The 20,652-nt window shown below is 53.4% G+C and overlaps 3 protein-coding genes across 10 annotated transcripts in view; 2 read left to right on the top strand and 1 right to left on the bottom strand.

The window, feature by feature from the left end:
- Window positions 1-718: 718 nt before the first annotated feature.
- Grina (glutamate ionotropic receptor NMDA type subunit associated protein 1) lies at window positions 719-3,874 on the bottom strand. The gene is made up of 7 exons (XM_041672295.1): window positions 3,718-3,874; window positions 2,434-2,769; window positions 2,245-2,354; window positions 1,964-2,164; window positions 1,717-1,845; window positions 1,493-1,636; window positions 719-1,407 (listed from the first exon to the last, which is right to left on the bottom strand). The coding sequence occupies exons 2-7, from the start codon at window positions 2,744-2,746 to the stop codon at window positions 1,258-1,260; spliced, it is 1,047 nt and encodes a 348-aa protein (XP_041528229.1). The 5' UTR covers window positions 2,747-2,769; window positions 3,718-3,874; the 3' UTR covers window positions 719-1,257.
- On the top strand, window positions 2,923-16,635 carry Parp10 (poly(ADP-ribose) polymerase family member 10). 2 transcript variants are annotated; one of them, XM_041672293.1, is made up of 11 exons: window positions 2,923-3,052; window positions 7,664-7,980; window positions 8,056-8,310; window positions 8,391-8,627; window positions 8,707-9,431; window positions 9,532-9,753; window positions 9,836-9,908; window positions 10,144-10,785; window positions 10,882-11,015; window positions 15,773-15,947; window positions 16,031-16,635. In XM_041672293.1, exons 2-11 carry the CDS (start codon window positions 7,809-7,811, stop codon window positions 16,333-16,335), a joined length of 2,940 nt encoding a protein of 979 aa, XP_041528227.1. In that variant the 5' UTR covers window positions 2,923-3,052; window positions 7,664-7,808; the 3' UTR covers window positions 16,336-16,635. The 2 variants fall into 2 exon arrangements, with proteins under 2 accessions (XP_041528227.1, XP_041528228.1); XM_041672294.1 differs by lacking the exon at window positions 8,056-8,310.
- A 353-nt stretch (window positions 16,636-16,988) lies between these two features.
- Window positions 16,989-20,652, top strand: part of Plec (plectin) — a 61,170-nt gene continuing 57,506 nt past the window's right edge. For 4 of the 7 annotated variants that reach the window (XM_041672681.1, XM_041672683.1, XM_041672682.1 and 1 more), the window contains exons 1-2: window positions 16,989-17,100; window positions 18,259-18,463. In XM_041672681.1, coding sequence (XP_041528615.1) covers window positions 18,265-18,463 — 199 coding nt within the window. In that variant the 5' untranslated portion in view covers window positions 16,989-17,100; window positions 18,259-18,264. Of the gene's footprint in view, window positions 17,101-18,258; window positions 18,464-20,221; window positions 20,348-20,652 lie in introns of those variants that run through there. The other 3 variants (XM_041672689.1, XM_041672691.1, XM_041672694.1) reach the window with 1 other exon arrangement.

The following is a 20,652-nucleotide window of genomic DNA, read 5'->3' on the forward strand; positions in this document are numbered from 1 at the left end:
GAGTACCAGTCCCCACATACACGAGGAATAATGCCAGTTAACTAAGCACATCCATACACTGCCAGGAAGCACACTGGCCCAGGAAGGCTCTCATGCCGATCAGGATGTAGACTCCTAGGGAAGGTACTTAGAAGGATCAAGGCTGCCCCGACCTTGGGGTTTCAGGAGGCCAGGGGCTTGGACTGAGTTGACAGCTAGGTGTCAGGGAGCCTTCTGTGGGGAGAGAAGGCTCATTCTGCTTGTGTATATCCAGATTCCAGGGACTCGGATCGATGGATGGATGAGAGTTCCAAAGATGAAGTGGCAAAAGAGCAAGGGAGGGAAGAACAGGCAGACCTGAGGAACCGGCACCAAAAGGCAGTGCCATGGTACTAGAGGCCAAGGAGTGACCTACGCTGCTGGCGCCGGGACAGAGACATCAGTGCTCACAGAGCCACTGCTGCAGTGTGCCATCCTCAGACAGCAGAGTGGCATGCACAGCCAGCACTCCAAACTGTGTGACCTGGCACTATCCTGCATGCCTCGGGAACCCTGTCCTCAGCTCAGATTCCAGTACACCTTAAAATGAGGAGGAAGAGTGATGTATCAAGGGTTAGGTCCTGTCATCACCCTCCGTGGTCAGTGCCAGTCCCAAACTTATCACCAGTCAGGGCGGGGCAGTGTTGAAGCCCCTCCATAGAAAGAAGCAGCAGAGAGAAGAGAGACTAGGAGAAGCAGAGAGGAGGAGGTACCCTTTATTGGATTTTAATGATGGCAGCTTGAGAGAAGGGCTCCTCCCTGAAACATGCCATCCTTTCTGCTCCCAGGGCTCAGCACAAGAATGAAACCCCACCCTGCATGGCCCTCAGAAGGCAAGGTGCGGAGGGTAAGGGGGTACTCTATGCCAGGGGAGCTGGGACAGGAGGAAAGACGTGCACCCTCACCTCTTAGAGTGATCCTTCTCCCCTGGGACCTGGTGTTGATCCCAGACCCTAGGATGGACTGGCAGACAGGGCTCATGCAACAATGAGTGGACAGAAGGTGGCACAGAAACGCAGCCCCGTCACCCCTTGGTAAGGGCAAGAGGGCTAAAACGGGCCATGCTGTGGCCACACAGGGTCCGCATGTTAAGTATTTGCAGTGTACATACACGAGGGTGAGGGGGGCTCCCTCTGCTCCATGCTGTGCCTGGGGAATCAGAGAGAGGGAAGCACAGATGGCATTATCATGCCAGAGGCATGGGTCTCAGCCAACCATGCTGCCTGAGCTGGGCTTCTACTACTCCTTGGCACGGCCAATGATGGTGAGAATGTATAGGAAGATGTTGATGATGTCTGTGTACAGGTTCAGAGCCGCAAACACATACTCCTCTGGGCTCAGGGAGAGCTGCTTGTTCCCCAGGAGCAGTTGAGTGTCCACTGCCAGGAACTAGGGGGTAAAGACACAGTTGGTATTAAACCGCATAGTTACTCACTCAGTAGCCCCGCGAAGGCCTCCCAGCACCCCCACTTACGCAGGTGAAGAGCAGAGCGCCCAGCGAGGCATACACAATCTCCAGGATGCGGTTCCGGATGAAGATGCAGAGTATCGCAAAGATGAAGAGCACCACCACACTTACCAGGAGCACACCCATGCACGAGGTAAAGTCATAGCGGGTCTAGAAGGGAGGGCAGGAGGTGAGAGACTGTGGGTGCGGAGGGCCCCCGAGGCTACAGTCCTGTCTCAGGTGCCCCTTACCTGCATGGAGAAGATGACCACCGTGAAGCAGACAGCCGTGGTGATGCCCACTGCCATGATGACTGCCTCCGTGTTGTAAAAGCTGGCTATCATGCCCACCATGTAGGACAAGCTGACGGTCAGGATTGACTGCAGAAGAGGGTCACAGGGGCGGTGGGTGTGTGGAGATGCTCCTGGTCCAACCCCTGTGCACCTCCCTTTCCGGTTCCACAGGCCTAGGGGTACTGGGCTCAGGTGTGGGAGTTACCAGAGCAACAAGATTCCAGGGATGCTTTCGCCGGAAGTCCCCACAACAGCTGAGGACAATGAGGGAGATGAAGAAGATGGCGTAGGAGACATAATAGGTCCAGACATTGTCTCGGACAAAGCCCTTCACCTCCCCAACAAAAGTGAAAACGGCCACGGTCGACAGGGTCACGGACAGCTGCAGGGTCAGCACCAGAAACACCTGGGGAGGGAGCGAGTCAGAGCCCCACCTCAGCAGCCTCCCTGTGACGCCTCCCAGCCCACACACCGGCCAGGCACAACCTTTCTGATGAAGGCCTGCCGAATGTTCTTGTCCCAGTTGACAGCGGGGAAGTCCTGGTTGTCATAGTAGGATGGAGGTCCTTCTCCCTGATAGTTCCCGTGCTGCGGTGCTAGGGGCACAGAGGCTGGGTCAGTGTCCCACGAGGGTAGCTGAGTCCCTGCCCCTGCCCCACCTTTCCCTACACTTACAGGCAGGGTCCTGGAAGGGTGGTGGCTGTCCATAAGGGTTAGGGGGGAAGGGGCTCTGTGGGTATGGCCCCTGTGGGTAGCCTCCTTGAGGGTAGGGTCCCTGAGGGTAGCCACCTTGTGGGTAGGGGATGGGCCCATGGGAATACCCTGGCTGACCATAGGGAGAGGCCTGGAAAGGAGGCTGTGGGTATGGGGCCCCAGGGTAGGGAGGCTGAACATAGGGAGGCATAGGGGGTTGGGGCCCCACAGGATATCCAGGGTTTGGGGGAGGATAGCTGTCCCCAGATACCAAGAAACTCTTTTCATGGGACATGGCCTCGGGTTCTGTGGCTGCCCCTAGAGGAGAAAAAAGGAACAGTTACCTCTGGGAGACTGGAACCAGTGACAGCCCCACCTGCTCAAAACCCAGGAAGAAAAAAGAAAAGCTGGACCATGACCTTTGTACGAGGCTTTAGGAAGCCTCAGAACAAGGAGGCAGGGAGCGTTGGGTGGGGCTCGGGGAGACCGGTGTGGACCCTTTGGAAGGGGCTGCTCTAGACCGATCTAGGGGTGGGGGATGGGAGAAAGAGTGATGGCTGTCAGCCTCGGCTTGGAGCTTGGGAGATACCTTCTGACCGCTGTGAGTCTTTCGGGTTAGAGCTCAGCAACTAAGGGTCTGGGGTGCGGCGCAGTGGCTAGAGAGGCGTGGGGGTGTGCCCTAGCCCTCCCTCTCCTATCCCGCCTATTAAGCAGCTTGAAGGGGCCAGCGCAAGCGGCTATTTCTATCCCAGGAAATCCCCAGGCCATCTGTGACCAGCCGGAACCCTGACTCTCCTCTTAAGCACAGGGCCGAATGTCCCTAGCTCCCAGGGCTCAGTGCAGGCCTGTATTGGCTGCTAAGGTGTCTGCTAGTAGGGTACGCCAGGAACAGCGGGGTGCGGGGGTGTGTGGGGGATGGAAGCGACCAGAGGGCGTTCAAGGGAACAAAGCGGGGAATGGGGACGACGGGGGAGGGGGCGGTGGCCACAGAACGCATCCGGAGGGCCGATGGGCCCTCCCGCTGGGTTGGGGGGTCGATGGCCCTCGAGTCTGGGCGGCTGCAGAGTGCCACCCCCTCCCTCCTGCTCAGGGCCGCCGTAGCTCCCCACCCCCAATGATGCCACCAGTTTGGGCGAGCGGGCAGCGAGTCCTGGCCGAACCAACTGACCCGAGGCGGCCGCACTCAGTAACAACGCAGGGAGGGGATGGCCGACTGGCAGGGGGCTGCGGCGGTGACAAGCTCTTGGGTTTCGTTGGGGGACTCACCGCTGCCGGGGAGCCAGAGGCCGGTGCTTACGGTGCCCGCTGCGCAGTCGCGCGCGGTGATGGCCGGTGCGTCCGCACCTGCACCCGCTGGGCGGCCGGATTGCTTGGGCCTGCGCTTGCGGCTGGGGAGACGCAGAGGAGCCTTGTGACTGGGCGGGCCTTGTGATGGGGCGGGGCCTTGTGACTGGGCGGGCCTTGTGATGGGGCGGGGCCTTATGACGAGGCGGGGGGGGGGGGCGCTTGTGATAGGGCGGATGTTGTGACCGGTCAGGGTGCATTTACGCCCACGTAGACAGCTCTGTCCAGCCTGACTAGCAGTTTACTGTTGTCCGTAGTCGTCCCAGGTCAGAGTCCTGCATCCTGCGCTCTCTGACCGGGGTTGGAGTCTGGCGTGGGGGCTAACGACTTCTGGAGGCATGGTTCTGCTATGGCTCATGTGGTTCTCTGTTCAGGGACTTAATTTCTAAACGCAGGATTTACTGAAGCTTCCAAGGACTCCGGAGATCCCTTCTTGGCTTTGCCGTTTTGAGACAAGGTCTCTGTAACCACAGCTGGCTTGGAACTCACTATGTAACAGGCTGGCCTCAAACTTGTGGCAATCCTCCTGCCTCAGCCTTCCAACTACTGTGATTACAGGCAAGATTCACTACACCCAGACCATTACTCGCTTTAAAACACAGAATTCACTTTCCCTTTCATTCCACGCCTATTCCAGACTAAGAGACATAATCATTTAATTGTTCCATTCTTTCCATACTCCGCCTCTGGTCACTTGTCTCATATCCTCAAAAGGAGCTTGTCAGGCCAGGAGGTGGTGGCACTCGCCTGTAAACCCGGCTCTCTGGAGGCAGAGGCAGAGGATCTCTGTGAGTTTGAGGTCAGCCTGATCTATGGAGTGAGCTGCAGGACAGCCAGGGCTACACAGAAAAACCCAATCTTGAAAAAAAAAAAAAAACAAAAAGTAACAAACTTATCCAGGGGCTGGAGAGATGGCTCAGAGGTTAAAAACATTGACTACTCTTCCAGAGGTCATGAGTTCAACTTCCAGTAACCCTGTGGTGCCTCACAACCATCTTTAATGAGATCTGGTGCCCTCTTCTGGCATTCAGGCAAACATGTAGACAGAACACTATATATAATAAATAAAATAAATTAAAAAAAAAACTTATCAGGAGGCTGAGGTGGTGATATACTCCTTGCCTTGACTCTGGTGCAGGGGTTTTCTGAAAAAAAAAATCCCACTAGGTGGCCCCCTGATTCTCTGTGGCTTAGGACATTCTATGCTTCTTTGGTTCTTATTTTCTGGTCTTTCTGAGGCTTTTTGGTGAGGTTGGGAACGAGTTCTCGCCTGTGTCTAGAGAGCTCTAACAGCTGGATCTAGTGAGGATAAGCCCTGTGCTTTTTCACATCCTCCAGATAAACATGCTCACCATTGTTGATTACAAATTCTAGTTGTGTTCTGTCGCCGTGAACACCCGGACAGAAAGTGGCACAGGGGAGGAATGGCTCATCAGGCTCACAATTGCAGGTCACAGCCCATCATTTTGCCCAAGTCAACGCAAGAACGGAAGCTGCAAGTCTCTTCATGTGTCCAGCCAAGAGCAGAAAACTATGCTACTTGCTTGCTTGCTCTTGGTTAACTTTCTTATACAGTTCAGAGAAATAGTGGTTGTTTTACCCCCAATTAACAAGAAAATCCCTCACAGACATACCCACTGGCCAACCCATTCTGGATAATTCCACTCTAAGCCTCTCTTCCCAGATCTTTCTAGATTGGATCAAGTTGGCAGTTAACAATAACAATAACAATAAACAAGCTGGGCGGTGGTGGCACACGCCTTTAATCCCAGCACTCGGGAGGCAGAGGCAGGCGGATCTCTGTGAGTTCAAGGCCATCCTGGTCTACAAGAGCTAGTTCCAGGACAAGAACCAAAAGCTACAGAGAAACCTTGTCTCGAAAATCCAAAAAAAAAAAAAACAAAAAACAAAAAAACCCAATAAACAATAAAATTATCATTTTACCACCCAGTTCCCAGACATTTCTGAAGAGTTAACAATGGCAGTAATATGAGCTGTTGCCTGACAGGCCTTCTGTAGCTAGCATTTATCTATAGTGTGCTGGGAGGTGGTGAGGACCCATAATAAGAGAGCACAGAGTAGGCGGGACAGGCTTTTGTAGAAATAGAATCTCATATAATTTGCAGGACCTCTGAGGAAAAAAAAATGACAAACACAAAATTGACTCTAGGGACACAGAAGGAGCCTGGATCACTCAGAGGCCCTTTGAGTTTTTAGCTCCAAATTTTATCTGCCTCTAAGGGCTGGGTAAGGGAAACATGGAGAAAGGATGGCCACGTGGCTCTGTGGGGGAAGGCTAGGTCACGCAGAGGAAAGCTGGCCCACGGGTACTGTTTTGGTAAGAGTTGAGGGTAGGGAGGTCAGAGCCCACGAAGCATCAGTGTGTCCAGGTATGGGAAGGAATTAGAGGAACGGGAACTGGGGCCAATTGGACTTTAGTTTTTACTGTCATTGGCCTTGGGGTTTGTAGCTGTCATCAGTACCTGCCAGTTTCATGGGGGAACCACAGTGGGAGTGGCAGAGAAGAAGAGAAGGTAGCATGGTCCTTTGAGAAGTTCTGGAGGGTCTTAATTGTGGGGAGAGGAAGGTAGTGGAGACTCAAGGACTACAGGTTCGATGCATAGATTGGGCAAAACCATGATCCTCCGGAAGAACGGCAGAGCTAGGGCTGGCATGACTGGAAGGAATGGGGAGAGAGTACCAGTAGTCACAGCTTTGGAAGCAATAGAGCACACGGGATATGAGGGTGGGCACGGTTGGTGGGTAAGAGAGTGAATTATAAAGGCACAGCCCCAGATCTGGGCATGGTTGTAATGCCTACAGCTCCAGCTTTCAGGAGAGTGAGACAGAGAATCACTAGTTCAAGACCAACCTGGCCTGCATAGTGAGTTCCCGACAGTCTGGGCTACAAAGGGATAGCCTGTTTCAAAAATAAACAAAAAAGGCATGTCTTCGGTGGGAGGCCTGGCCCTCTGGATCTTGTCTGTACCTCCAGCTCCCCTTCTGTGGTAAGGATCCATGGCCGAAAGGCTGTTAGCATAGTGGCCACATCTGGGGGAATGGTGATGGCCAAGATGATGCAGATGGAAGGACTAGGCAGATGTGGGCTCAAGGGCACAGGAAAGGAGCTGTGCTGTGATGTGAGCTTTACATTTTTAAAATACCTATTTTTTGTGTGTATACATATGTATATATATATATATGTAGTGCATATATATGTATATATGGTGTGTGTGTGTGTGTGTGTGTGTGTGCTATGCTGTGGCACATGTGGAATTCAAACAGTTTGCAAGAATCAGCCCTCTCCCTCCTTCTTGTGGGACCCAGGAATCAGAACTCAGTTTGACAGGCTTGGCAGCAAGGGCTTGTGCTTGCCTCAGGGTATGTACTTTTAGGGGGCCAAGGGCAGAATTGCTCACCTCCAGCACTTAGAAGCAAGGCTGGTTACCCTCTGGGTATGAAAGACCTGTTTGGGAAGGTTTCTTAGAGCCAGCCTTAGGCAGGCGGGCCCCCCCCCCCCCCCCCCCCCCCCCCCGCCTACAGAATCAGTGCTGCTCAGGTCTAGGACACAGAGAACAGAAGCCTGGAGACTCTTAGGGGGGTGTACCATGAGGGGCAGACAGCAATCCAGGTATCCGGTGGGGAGGGTGATTAGTCACAAAGAGAAGCCAAGAAAGTGGAGAAAGTCTAGGAAACGTGTTCCACTCTGCTGGTCAGAGGCTAATGGACGTGCTGCAGAAGGGCCCTTAGAAGTTCTTTGCGGACTGAGGCTAAGGCTTCAACAGGACAGGAAGTGCCTGAGCTACAGCCGCTGGTTTAGCTCCTCCCTCTTCCTCCACTTGGTTTCACTTTTGCTTTCCTATCTCAGGCCTCTGCCTGGCAAGGACTTCAGGCTTGACTGACCAGCAGGGAGAATGTAAATAATGAAGCTGTTGGGGAACAGCTAGGGGAGAGAGAACCGAACAGGTGGAGCAGGCCTCTTCCCTTCCCACGTGTCACATCCCAGGATTCTGATGGCAGAGGTGGAGGCTGGGGCAGCCGTGGAGCTCCGGGGACTGTCCCCTGAAGTGCCCGATGAGCTGCTCACCCTCTACTTTGAGAACTACCGTCGCTCAGGTGGAGGGCCTCTGTTGAGCTGGCAGAGACTGGGCTGTGGGGGCATCCTCATCTTTCAAGATCCCGCAGGTGAGGAGGCTGAGTCCAGGGGCTGCCTAGGTGCCCTGAACTTTGAGGTCTCTGACACCTTGCCTCTGCTTACAGACGCGAAGAGGGTCTTAACCCGGGAGGAGCACCAGCTAGCTGGTGCGAGGCTGAGCCTGAGGCCAGCGCCCCCACGGGCCCCTGAACGAGTGCTTCTGCACCAACTGCCGCCGGGCACTTCACCTCTGAGCCTGGAGCAACATGTTCAGGCCCTGCTGCGTGCCATGGGGCACCCAGCGCAGGCTTGCCATGTGCTGGCCAGTCCTCGGCAGGATTGTGCTCTGGTCCAGTTATCCATGCCCCTTTCTGAGGCAGGTAAGAGAGGCAGGCAGGGTTGGGGCATAGCTTCTGAAAGTTAAGGAAGGTGCCTGAGCCGACTTTCATACTGCCCACAGACGTCTGTGCCCTGGAGGAGCAGGCCCGGAATCTGCCTCTGAATGGGGTCACAGTATCCTTGGCCTGGGTGCCCCAGACCCGAGCAGTGCGCGTGCTGGACAGCACCACCCCAGTGGACCCATTGCTACTGGAGCTCTACCTGGAGAATGAGCGTCGCAGTGGTGGGGGACCCTTGGAGGGCCTGCGCAGCCTGCCCAGGCAACTGGGCACTGTCGTCAACTTTCAGCAATGGCAGGGTGAGTGAGGCGATGAAACGACACTAAGGGGACACTCACTCTGCTAGAAACCTAATGGGCTTTCTGTCTTCTCCTCCAGTGGCTGAGCGGGTGCTGGAGCGGAAACACTGGCTGCAGGGCTCTGAGTTGAGCCTTGTCCCCCACTACGATGTATTGGAGCCAGAGGAGCTCGCTGAGGGCGCCAGTGGAGAGGATCACCCAAGCGTGCAGGAATCTGGAGCCACTGAGCGTGCTCTCTTAGATCCTGGAGGGCTGGCTGAGACCCTGGCTATGACTGTGGGCTCTGGGGAGGCACCAGGACAATTAGGAGCCTCTCTAAGGACAGGTCCTGTGGGGGCTCCAGGACAAGCCATGCCTGTTGATTCAGGGCCTGTGAGGTCTCTGGAGCAAGAGGAGCCTATAAACCCGGGAGCAATGGGATCTCCAGAGCAGGCTGGTTTCACAAGCGAGGAGATCATGGAGTCTGCAAGCCCAGTAGATCCAGTAGGAGGCTTTATAGGGCTCTCAGGGCACGGAGGATCATTGGCTTCATACTCTATGGGGGTTCAGAGGCTGGAGGGCCTGGGGGAAGTGGCCACTGAGTCACCAGAGCAGGAGGGACTAATGGCCACAGAGTCTCCAGAGAGTGAGCTGGAGAGCCCTGGGTATGAGGAGCTGCAGAGGCAAGAGGGACCAGTGGAGATAGTAATGTCAATGGATCCAGGGGCTGTGCGCTTCCTGCAGCTGTACCATGAGGACCTTCTTGCCAGCCTGGAAGATGTCGCTCTTTTCCCACTTGAAGGAGTAGATGTGACTGGCTTTCGGGTGAGTGACCCCCAGAATCTCCTCACTTTGCCTCTTCTCTTAGGTCCAGGTGTCTTTCCTGTACTCTAACCTGTAGGCTGTCCTCTTAACGGTCTTGCAGCTTTGTGGACCTAGGGCCCCATGCCAGGCTGCCCAAGAGTTGCTGCAGAGTCTGCTGGGCAGCATTAGCCGCCACACTCTGAACATGAAGCACCTGGGCAGTGCCCGGTTCCTGCTGGCTGTGGAGGGGCAGTACCTTCTTCACGGATTGGAGGCTCAGTTCCAGTGTGTCTTTGGGACAGAACATCTGGCCAGCGCCACCCTGGTCCTAGATCCTGAAAGGGTAAGATGGAGTTCTGTCCTTTTTCTCACAGCCCAGACCTAGATACCTCCTCTGCTTTGACTTTGACATCCTCCTCCCACAGATGGATCCCACTGAGGCCCTCCAAGACCTCTATGGCCACAGTACAGACAGCCGTCAGGAGACCGTGAGACTGGGTAGGGCATGCTCTCCTAGATACTGGAGGGCTTCCCAAGGGCCCTACCATGTCCTGTGGCCTTTTCTTGACCCTCCCTTCTCTGCCCTATCTCTGGTTTACTGACCATTTTGTGGTATACTCTATACCCACAGATACAATCTCTATCTTTTAGTCATTACGACTCATCCTATTGTTTATTATCAGCCCCTTGGCTGGACTTGACTCCTGACCCAGTGGCCTCTTTCTGCCCTTAGAGGAAGTCAAAGAGCTGCTGGCTACCCTGGAAGGCCTTCATGGGGAGAACTCGCTGCCTATGGAGACGCGGAGGGAGAAACCTGGAGCGCAGCCAGAGGAGACCACCCTTGAGCAGCAGGAGGAAAAGTCCACACTTGAGGCTAGGAAAGAGCCTGTGGCCCTCAGCGCTGGGGCACCTGGACAGTTAGAGGAAGAGGCCACCCTGCAGCTGGCTATCCACCGGTCCTTGGAGTCTCAAGGCCAAGTGGTTGAGCAGCAGGAGGCCAGCGCACTAAGGCGAGCCATGGCCCTCTCCCTGTTAGAAGCAGGAGAGCCCCTGGGTGAGGGCAGTGGAGGCAGGGCACAGCTGGTGGTACACACTTCCTTTGAGCAGGATATAGATGAATTGGATCGGGCATTGTCGGCTGCCTTGGAGGTACACCTTCGGGAGGAGACAGTGAGTCTTCAGGGCTGTGTGCTGCCCTCCGAGCTCGGGGCTCGCCTGGAGAGGTGCCATGATGTGAGCGTTACCCTGCATGGTGACTGCGTCATCATCCGTGGCTTTGGGGTTCAGCCTGCCCGCGCAGCTCGCCATTTGGCTGCTCTGCTTGTTAGACCCTACGACCAGAATTCGACCTTTCCCTTGGAGGCGCCAAACAACTGTGAGTCTGTACTTTGGACTTGGGAGGGTGGAACGGATTAGCTTCTGGGCTAGTGCTTGAGATATGAGCCTAATGCGCTTTCTTCCCGTGTGTCAGTGTCAGAGCAGAGCCTGAAAGAACCTTTGGGCAGGCTGGAGGTCCTGGAGGAGAATTCCAAGGAGTTCCAGGATGTGGTGCAGGCCTTTTATGACTCCTTGGATGTTGCCCACAGCAGGATCAGAATTGTTCGAGTGAGTTCATGTCCTGTGCTGCTGGCCTTGTGTGTACACTTCTCTGTGTGTTAGGGTCAGCTGACCAAAGCTGCTCAAAGTGGATATGCTGAAGGCTGATAGAATGGCTGGCTGCATCCATGCATGGCTCCAGGGACTGAGGGCATAGAGGGAATGAAGAAAAGACAAACACACAGATACACAGAAAGCTGGGATAGGTTCTGGGCTCTTAGATGGGGAAATTACAGCACTGCAGACACTGGTTGTCTTTATGGAGTTGAGCAGGAGGAGGAATTAAGTTATTGCATACAGCTGGGCAAGGAGCAGTCTCTGTTGGGAGCAGTCTTCGGCAGCACATATCCCAGGGGAGAAAGCTACATTTTCTGCATACACCATCAGTACCCACATTTGGACCAGAAGAAGGCTTTGCCAAGGTTCTGCGGTCCTTGACATGACTGGCTCATGTCACCAACATACGTTCACTCAGGACTTCACTCAGGATGTCTCTGCTCCCTAACAAAAGATAAGTACCCCTTCTTTTCCCAGAGAACACTTAGAGTCTGAGGAAGATACCCAGAGGGCACAGGGATTAGGGATCTGCCAGGCCTCCCTGAGTGATGCTTTCTACCAGGGTTAGTTGGGGAACTAGATGATTTTGTCACAGTTCCTTTGGCTGAGCGTGGAGTGGCGATACCATCTGGTGGCCAATGTGAGGATCACTCTTCCTGGTCGGTTGTGGTAGTTATGGGTGCTCTGTCTCTGACAGAGAGGTCTGTTCTGGCAAAGAACTAGTCTTACCTATTTTATGTGTAAATAAAACAATATACTTTTTTTGTGGGCCCGGGGATATAGGTTAGTGGAAGAAAAATGCATAGATACATGTATTGTATACATTTAAAAATTGTGGCTGCTCCTTGCTCAATTTGGCAGCTATGAGCATGGACAAGAAATAAGCTAGTACCAAGTAGTAGGGGGCCAGAATGAAGCCCCGGGACTAGGTACTGTCAAGCAGGTGAGAAAAGAAGAACAGAGGCAGGGGGATCTCTGTGGGTTTAAGGCCATCCTGGTCTACCAAGTGAGTTCCAGTCCAGTCAGAATTATAGTGTGAGACTCTGTCTCGAAAACACAAATAAGGAACTAAATGAAGGAGTGAGGGGGAGGGACTGCCAGGCTAGTTCGCTACACGTGATGAGGGAGGGAACAGAGTATGCAGGCAGTAACGAGAGGGACCACTCTGGAAATGCGCTAAGGAGATGGAGAGTGAGCCAGAAGAGATTGTGCGATGAACCACAGCTTTCTTGCTGGGAAGACTGAATGTATTCACGGATGAGGCCAGAGAGGGACAGCGGTCAACCATTAGAAAGGACAGACGAGTTGCCACCTTGTGGTAATAATGGGCAAAATGCTCTCCAGTCTTGGTGCTAAAAATTATGAGTAGGGCTGGCAGCTTCTGTCTTTATATAGATGATTTACTTGATATTTGAGGGTTTATAACTTATAATGGCACAGTTTTGTTTTTTTCCCTGTTATTAGAGATACTTTTTTTTGCTTGTCTAGCTGTACAAAGGAGAATAGAATTGCTCTTCTTTCTTTTTCTGCCACCTCTTCTTTGCCCCATCTAGTAATTCAGTCATTTACAGTGTTTATGCTATGTAGTTAGGGTGCACAAACATATTGTAATCTGCATGCTTTGGCTCTATGTTGATAATGAAAAAAAATACCTATCCTTGCATCACAACCAGGTAAATGTAACCAGATTTGTTAAAATGCGGGAGCCAGCCAGGCAGTGGTGGCACACACTTTTAGTCCCAGCACACGGGAGTCAGAGGCAGCCAGATTTCCATGAGTTTGAGGCCAGCCTGGTCTACAGAATGAGTTCAAGGACATCCAGGGCTACACAAAGAAATCCTGTCTCAAAAAACCAAGAAAACAAAACAAATTAACTAACAAATCTGCAGGACCTGGGTTCTTAGCAACCACATGGTGGCTCAGAACCATCAGTAGCTCTATTTCCAGGGAACCTGGTGCCCTCTTCCGAACTCTGCTGGCATTAGGCATGTATGTCGTGCACAGACATACATGCAGGCAAAACACACACATTAACACAATATATTTGTAGCACATATTTTTTCAATTTTTATTTATTTTATGTACACGAGTGTTTTGCCCGCATCTGTGTCTGCACCATGCGTGTGCCTGGTACCTGGGGATACCAGAAGAGAGCACCATGTGGGTGACGGATACTGAACCCATGTTCTTTAGAAGACCAACCAGTGCTTTTGACTACAGAGCCCTCCCTCCAGCCCCTAAAAATAATCTATTTTTTAAGGAAAAAATAAAAGCAGTGTGGAGGCTGGAGAGATGACTCAGTGGTTGGGACTGCTTGCTGCACTTTTAGAGAGCTGTAGTTTGAGTTTCCATACCCGTGTTAGGCAGCTCATAACTGCCTGTCACTCCAACTCGAGGAGACCACAGATGCCTTTTGGCCCCTGAGTGAATGTACAAACACAGGTACAGAAACAAACAAACAAATTTTAGCCAGGCTTTGGTGGTACACTCCTTTAATACCAGCTGTTGGGAGGCAGAGGCAGGTGAATCTCTGAGCTTGAGGCCAGCCTGGTCTACAGAGCGAGTTTCAGAACACTCAAGGCCATAACGAGAAACCCAGTCTTGATAAACTGAGTATTTGAATTAAAGGCATGAGCCACCACACTTGCCTCTAATTTGATATAGATGTAAACTTTCCATGGTCTTTTATTTGCTAACATGGCCTTATTTGTCTTCATTATTATCCTGATTGGGATATAGTGTTTAGATTCAAAATATTTTTTTTCTCAGATATTTGAAGACATTGCTTTCCTTCCATCTTTATGCAGGTGGGTTCTGGGGCCTGAATTCAGGTTCTAGGCTCATACGGCAAGGGCCTTTACCTGTTGGCTCATATCCACCCTCCTCAGAGCTAGTACAATTGCTTTATTTTTTGAATTTATTTATATTTTATGTATGCATGCTCTGCATGTATACCTACATGCCAGAAGAGGGCATCAGATCCTATTATAGATGAAGATGGTTGTGAGCCACCATGTGGTTGCTGGGAATTGAACTCAGGACCTCTGGAAGAGCAGTCAGTGCTCTTTACCACTGAGCCATCTCTCAGCCAGATTTATTTTTGAAAGATTAAAAAGAATTGTGTTGGAGGCCAGCCTAGTCTACAGAGTGAGTTCCAGGACAACCAGGACTATAGAGAAACCCTGTCTCAATAAACCAAAATAAGATAAATAAATTAAAAAAAAAACCAAAATAAGTAAATAAGCTATTTTAAAAAAAAGAATTGTGTTGTGTGGTGGAGGTATATGGGAGTGGGCGATTATGTGTGCATGAGTGCAGGTGATCCCTCTGGAGCTGGAACTATGAGTGGTTATGAGCCATCTGACATGTTGCTGGGAATCAAACTTGGGTCCTTTGCAAAAGCATTATACACTCGTAACAACTGAGCTATCTCTCCAGCCCCATGCTGGATGATTACTAACGTCCAATATTAGTGTTGAGAAACCCAGTGTGGGATTTTTTTTCCCATTTGTATTTGTATACTGACCTTGGTGTGTATGTGTATTCTTGCAAAGTTTTCTTCACTTCAAACGCTATGGTTTTATGTTAGGTGCCGGAGGCATGTCTTTCCCAGTGTCCTTGGCATTTCACGGTTCTCTCCATCTGGTGACATGGCCTCCAGCTCAGGGAATCATCTTGCACTGTGTCCCCAGGTGCACCACCTACATCTGTCGGCTTATGGAGTTCTTTCGGAGCAGATCTTAGACCTCCTGCTGTTTCATGCTCTTGCCTGCCTTCTCACGGTTCCTTTCTCCTTTCAGCTCTTCCCAGAACCAGTTCCTTAAATCCATCTAGAGTACCATGTAGTTGAATCTTTAGCTTTAACCATTTCATTATCTAGCGCATTCACAGAGTTGGCTCTGGAGCCCTTTTCTCTTCCTCCTCTTCTCCCACCCTCCATTCCCCCCCCCCTTTCCTTTTTATCCCGGGGATCCAACCCGCTGGATAAGCACACACTCTGCTCTGGCACTGCATCCCCAGCCTTGCAAACCCCATCCTAAACGTCCTGTTTTTGATGTGCAGACTCTCTTTCAGAGAGGCTAGTTTTGGTTCACAGATGATGTGCTAGTCTGCGTTCTTCTTCCTAAGGCTAATTAGAATTTCTTTAAAAGCGCTGTGAATCCCTGAGTTGACTTGGTTAGCTGAGGCCTCCTCTACCGTCTGAGTCTTTTTTTTTTTCTTTCTTTTATGAGACAGGGTTTCTCTATGTAGTCCTGGCTGTCCTGGAACTCACTCTGTAGGCCAGGCTGGCCTCAAACTCACAGAGATCTGCTTGCTACTGCCTTCCAAGTGCTGGGATGAAAAGCATGGGCTACCACCACCTGGCTACTGTTTCCATCTTAACAGCACTGAGAGGCAATATAGGCTCCTCTCTGGGATTTTGACTGCTGAACCTGATTGCTGGTCCTAAGTGAGTGGGTGGGGTCTACCCACCTGCAGGGCTCCCTGGAGGGGCTTTCCTGGAAGTCAACTTTCCAATACCGCTTTGTCCCTTAGAAGTGGTTAGTGTATTCCTCTGGACAGAGTATGATGGGAGGCTTCCAGTTTTCGTTCAAATCCTAAATTCTTCCTTCCCCCAGAGAGCTGGTGATTGCTGAGTTCGGCTCTTTTCTGGCCAGTGTAGGGATAGATACCAAATAACTTCACCCCAACTACCATGCATTTGGCAGGTGGAACGTGTGTCACACCCCCTGCTGCAGCAACAGTACCAGCTGCATCGGGAACGCCTGCTGCAATGCTGCCAGCAACGCCCCGTGGAGCAGGTCCTCTACCACGGCACATCGGAGTCTGCAGTGCTTGACATCTGTGCCCACGGTTTCAACCGCAGCTTTTGTGGCCGAAACGGTAAGGCCTGTGCAGGGCAGGGACACGGGCCATGCTGACTCTGCTGACCCTCACCTTGCTGGCTCACCTGTCTTGTCCTGTAGGCACACTCTACGGACAAGGTGTGTACTTCGCCAAGCGTGCCTCCATGTCGGTACTGGATCGCTATTCACCTCCCAACAGTGAAGGCCACAAGGCCGTGTTTGTGGCACGGGTGCTGACCGGTGACTATGGACAGGGCTCCCACGGTCTGAAGGCGCCTCCTTTGAGGGCCTCTGATCAGGTCCTTCGCTACGACAGCGCCGTGGACTGCCTCCAACAACCCAATATCTTTGTCATCTTTCACGACACTCAAGCTCTGCCTACTCATCTAATCACCTGCAAGAACGTACTCCGGAGTACCCCCTGATAACTCCCTTGGTCTCTTGAATCTCTTTCGTGGACATTTGACCTAAGAAGCTAGCGTCTGGTTCCCTAAGCGACAGAGCTTCCCCTGGGGGATGTTCTTGCCTCTGACTGGAAAGCCAAGATTACTGTGGACTAGGGAGGGCAGATCTAACCTGTTCCTTGGCCTGCACGACCGCCAGGGGTCAGCAGAACACGGCAGGAGGGTGCACTGCCAGGCACGCCCGTCTTGATTGGACCGCGCCCTAGTCCAGCTCTGTCTTTGAATAAACCTGTACTTGAAAACCAGTTAGATATAAAGACTGGCTGGAACTCCGAATCCGACCTCTGTTTGGGGCGTGGGGGCCACCCATGTGGCTAGGGGCCAGGTCAGCTGTTCACGGAGGGGTGGGGGCGGCGGTGGGCCCTGGACCTAGGCGTTTGGACGCGGTGCACTCCTACGACCTCACGCTCGCTAGCAGCATCTTGTTCTCCTCGCGCACCGTCCGCCAAGGTGTGCGCACTTGGTGGGTTCCGCATGATCTAATCATATCGTGGGCTCAGGTTCTGCTACCCCCCCGGACCAGGACTCCTGGCACGTAGCCGGGTCACGCGCAAAACGTTTGCTAGCTCTCGGAGGTGCCCAGGCAGCGCAGCTCTCGGTGGGACCGGGGCGGGGCTCTGGGTACGCCCCGCCTGCGCTGCCTCCGCGGTTCTCCTGGCCCCAAGAGTCTGGCTGCAGCGGCTGAGAGGAGGCAAGCGGAACCACCAGAAGCGTAGAACTGGGAGGGTATGGAGAGGCTCGAGATGTCCGGGAGTTTGGGGAGCGGGTGGGGGGAGTGGAATGGTCTCAGACCATCCGGAACTAGGTGCTGCCTCGCAGCCCCTCTCGCTCTATGCAGAGAACAACACCTCCCTGGGATCAGGAAATTGCGGAACTGGACGGGAGGTGCTTGAGTGTGGGTAGAAAAGGCAGCGGTGAAGGCAGGCTCAGCTGGGGGCTGGAGCAGAGGCAACCCACCAAGGAGCCCCGCGGTGGAACGGGGTTGGGAGAGGCACTAGCTCGAGGACGGTTGACTCTTTCCCAGCCCTTGGCCCGAGGGCGGAGGCACAGAGCCCACATTGTGCCCCCACGCTACGCCACCCCCGCTGAGACAGAGCCCCATTCACCTCTTCGCACGCCAGTGCTCTTGGGGCAAGGAGCTGGGGAGTGTGCACGCGTGGGTATGCGTGCGCTTTGGCTGTTCCTACAGTAAGCTGGTGGTGGGTTGCTAGAGCGGCTGCTGGGCTCCACCGGGCCTTGCCGCATCCGAGTTCCCGCAACCCACGCCGCTGCGGCTCCAGCTATTTATAGGCCCTTGCTGCAGAGATCACATCGATAGAGGTGGGACTGTGCGGACTGGAGGTGGGGTTGAGTAATGGGGAATCCTAAAGGCTGAGGCTGGAGGTAGAAGGTAGTGACCGCGGACTGGGGTGGGGGGTCCTTTTCTGAAGAGTGGGACATTAGGGACACAGGCAGTGTTTGTTGATGGCCTCATTGCCAGTCTATAGGAGGATCAGAGGAGAGGGAATCCAAGATTGAAACACAGGGGTAGCTCTAGCTGTCACAGTGACAGGGTCCTATCAATGTGTACTTGATGGTACTGCCCTCTTCCCCTCCGGTTTGACAGGTGGAGGGTGGAGTCAGTGTCCTGTGTTGGGAATGGGGAGGAGAATAATCAGCGTTTGGGTAGCTAAGAGACAGGAATGATGGCCAGTGTGCGAGCTGGAGGAGGTGAGGATAGATGATAATTGGGGAGAGCTTGTCAATTCTGGGCTGAGCACCAGAGGGTCAGTGTATGAGCAAGATAGGGCCTAGGAGGAGTTTGGTGTCAATGTTTAGGTTAAGGAGTACTGTATCAACTTCCCCCGCAGGTGAGATTGTAAATCCCTCTGACTCTTCCTCCAGGAGGCCATGTCAGGGGAGGACTCCGAGGTACGGCCGGTGGCAGTGCCTGATGGTAGTTCCAATGGAAGCAGTGGCTCACCCAGCCCCGGGGACACACTGCCCTGGAACCTTGGGAAAACACAGCGAAGTCGGCGAAGTGGAGGTGGTTCTGTGGGCAACGGGAGCGTCTTGGATCCTGCAGAGCGGGCAGTCATCCGCATCGCAGGTAATGGGGAAGGGTCTGGTCCGTTCGCCCTCATTAGCACAGGTGTTGAGCGTGTTATATGTGCTGTGTGTAGATAGATGTTGGCCTGGGTGAGAGGCCGGGGACAGTCAGCTATGAGGGCAGGCTTATCCTGTCCTGGCACGGACAGGCAGCATAGCTCCACCTGCTGGCTCTACGTGGGTAGCTGCAAAACGTTGGAGGTCTTGAGGTCTGGCTTCCTGCTGCAGCTGCTCATCTGTGATCTCATGGAAAAGCGTCAGGATGCCCATTTCCAGTGGGAATAATTTCTTGGGCTCTTACGGTCAAACTGCTTCTCCTAGTCTTGACTGCCATCTTAGGGTTGGGAACATATTGCCGCCTAAAAGCAGAAGAGGTTGGATCTGCGAGAGTCCTAGAACTAAGAGCTGGGGTCCAGCTGTGCATTTCCAGAGCTGGCCAGACTGAGGATGGCAAAGGCCTTGGTGAAAGGCACTATGGGAAGCAGCGGGCAGTTGGAGGGTAGTTAGCTGGAAGTCAGCCTGTTCCTTTGGGAAATGGGTCACCTAAGGCTGGAGGCCATTGGGTGGGATGTCCTGGGAAAGGGAGTACTGACCCCATTCCACCAGCAGGGCCCCCTAGGGGACGATGAGCCCTTTGAAATGCAGAAAGGGACCTTGCAGGAGGTGGGAAGGGTCAGGTGCTGAGTGCTGAGGTGGTGCAACATCCAGGAACATGGTTGGTGGAAACATAACAGCAGCTTGTGGAGATGGGGAGAAACAGATAATGGACATGCTCCCCACCCTGCCTCGAGGACTATTCGTGATCCACACGCGCGCGCGCGCACACACACACACACACACACACACACGCACGCACACACACATACACGCACGCACGCACACACACATACACACACACTGCCATAAGGAGTTTATAAAAGGGGTTATTTTCCCATGAATGAATACCCTTCTCCACCTCAGACCCTTAAAGACAGGCATATAGGTAGAGATGGGGGACCCTAGTAGCCCCTTTTGCTGATTGGCTGGTTTCTGTGTTCATGTCCTTCATGCTGTAGCCAGTCCCACCTGTTACCGTCTTTCACTTCTCTGATAATTTTCTAAGGATTGATTTCTAGAAGCAGAACTTCTGTTCGTGGTGTGTGCAGTGTTTAAGGTTTCTAGGAACAGTGCAGTGTCCGTTGGAAAAGGAGGGTGTGTCAATGCTGGGGGACAGGTCTGTGTCAGAGGGATGGATAGAAGGGAACTTTTTTTTTAACTACTAAGGTATTTTCTTTTGTAAATTGTGTACTCTGTTTCTCATATGTGAGACCGTTTCCTGTGTCCTAAGGGCTTCTTAAATTTCGGAGATGCCAACTCTATCTCCACTGTTACGACGGAGGAGAGTTGTGACCGCTAAAGGAGGGAGCCAGGCAGGAAGGGCCTCACCCAGGTGGCTAGGTGAAGTTGTCAGGGGCTAAGGAGTTGGAGAAGTCGCGGCTGACCTAGGGAAATGGCCACCTAGGGCTGACTTCTGGGTGAGTCCTGTCAGTCCGCCGCATCTGGTTCCTGAGTAGGCAGGAAATGTTTGCAACTGGATCTGTGTGAGATCAAGGCTCGGATTCCCGCGAAGGGGTGCCGGGCAGCGGGTACAGCTACCGGTCAGGTCCCCGGCTGGCCGGCCCCGCCCCTCCCGTGGGGCATCCTGGGTGCGGGGCGGGGCGGGGGAGGCCTCTTTAAGCCGTGCGCGCGGAGGCGGCGGGGGCAGAGCGGCTGCCAGGGCTGGCCTTGCGCAGCGGCCCGTTGCGTTCTGCTCCCGCCGGCATGGCCGATCTGCTGACATCTGGCCCACCACCCGACGAACAGGACTTCATCCAGGCCTACGAGGAGGTGCGGGAAAAGTACAAAGGTATGGAGCCTCTGGCCACTGTTCCTCCCTCCGAGCGCGCGGGCCCCTTTTAGGTCAGGTTAGCCAGCCTGACAGCCGACCGTGTCCCCAGCTGCTGTCCCCAACTGTTGTCCCAACAGAGTCCAATCAGTCGCCGCAAGTTTCAACAGCCTCGTTCGCCTCCTGTAGCCTTTGGGGCCCAGGGAAGGGATGGATGCGCTCCACTGAACCCCCGCGTCTATGACCTTAATAGGACATCTCGAGGCACGGGTGGGTGGGGTGGGCCCTGGTGGGGGCGGGTGTGCGTGTGTGTGTGTCTATGAAGC

The sequence above is a fragment of the Microtus oregoni genome, unplaced genomic scaffold (assembly GCF_018167655.1).
Source record: "Microtus oregoni isolate MIOR12 unplaced genomic scaffold, Mior012 000022F_ref0000154, whole genome shotgun sequence".
NCBI lineage: Eukaryota > Metazoa > Chordata > Mammalia > Rodentia > Cricetidae > Microtus > Microtus oregoni.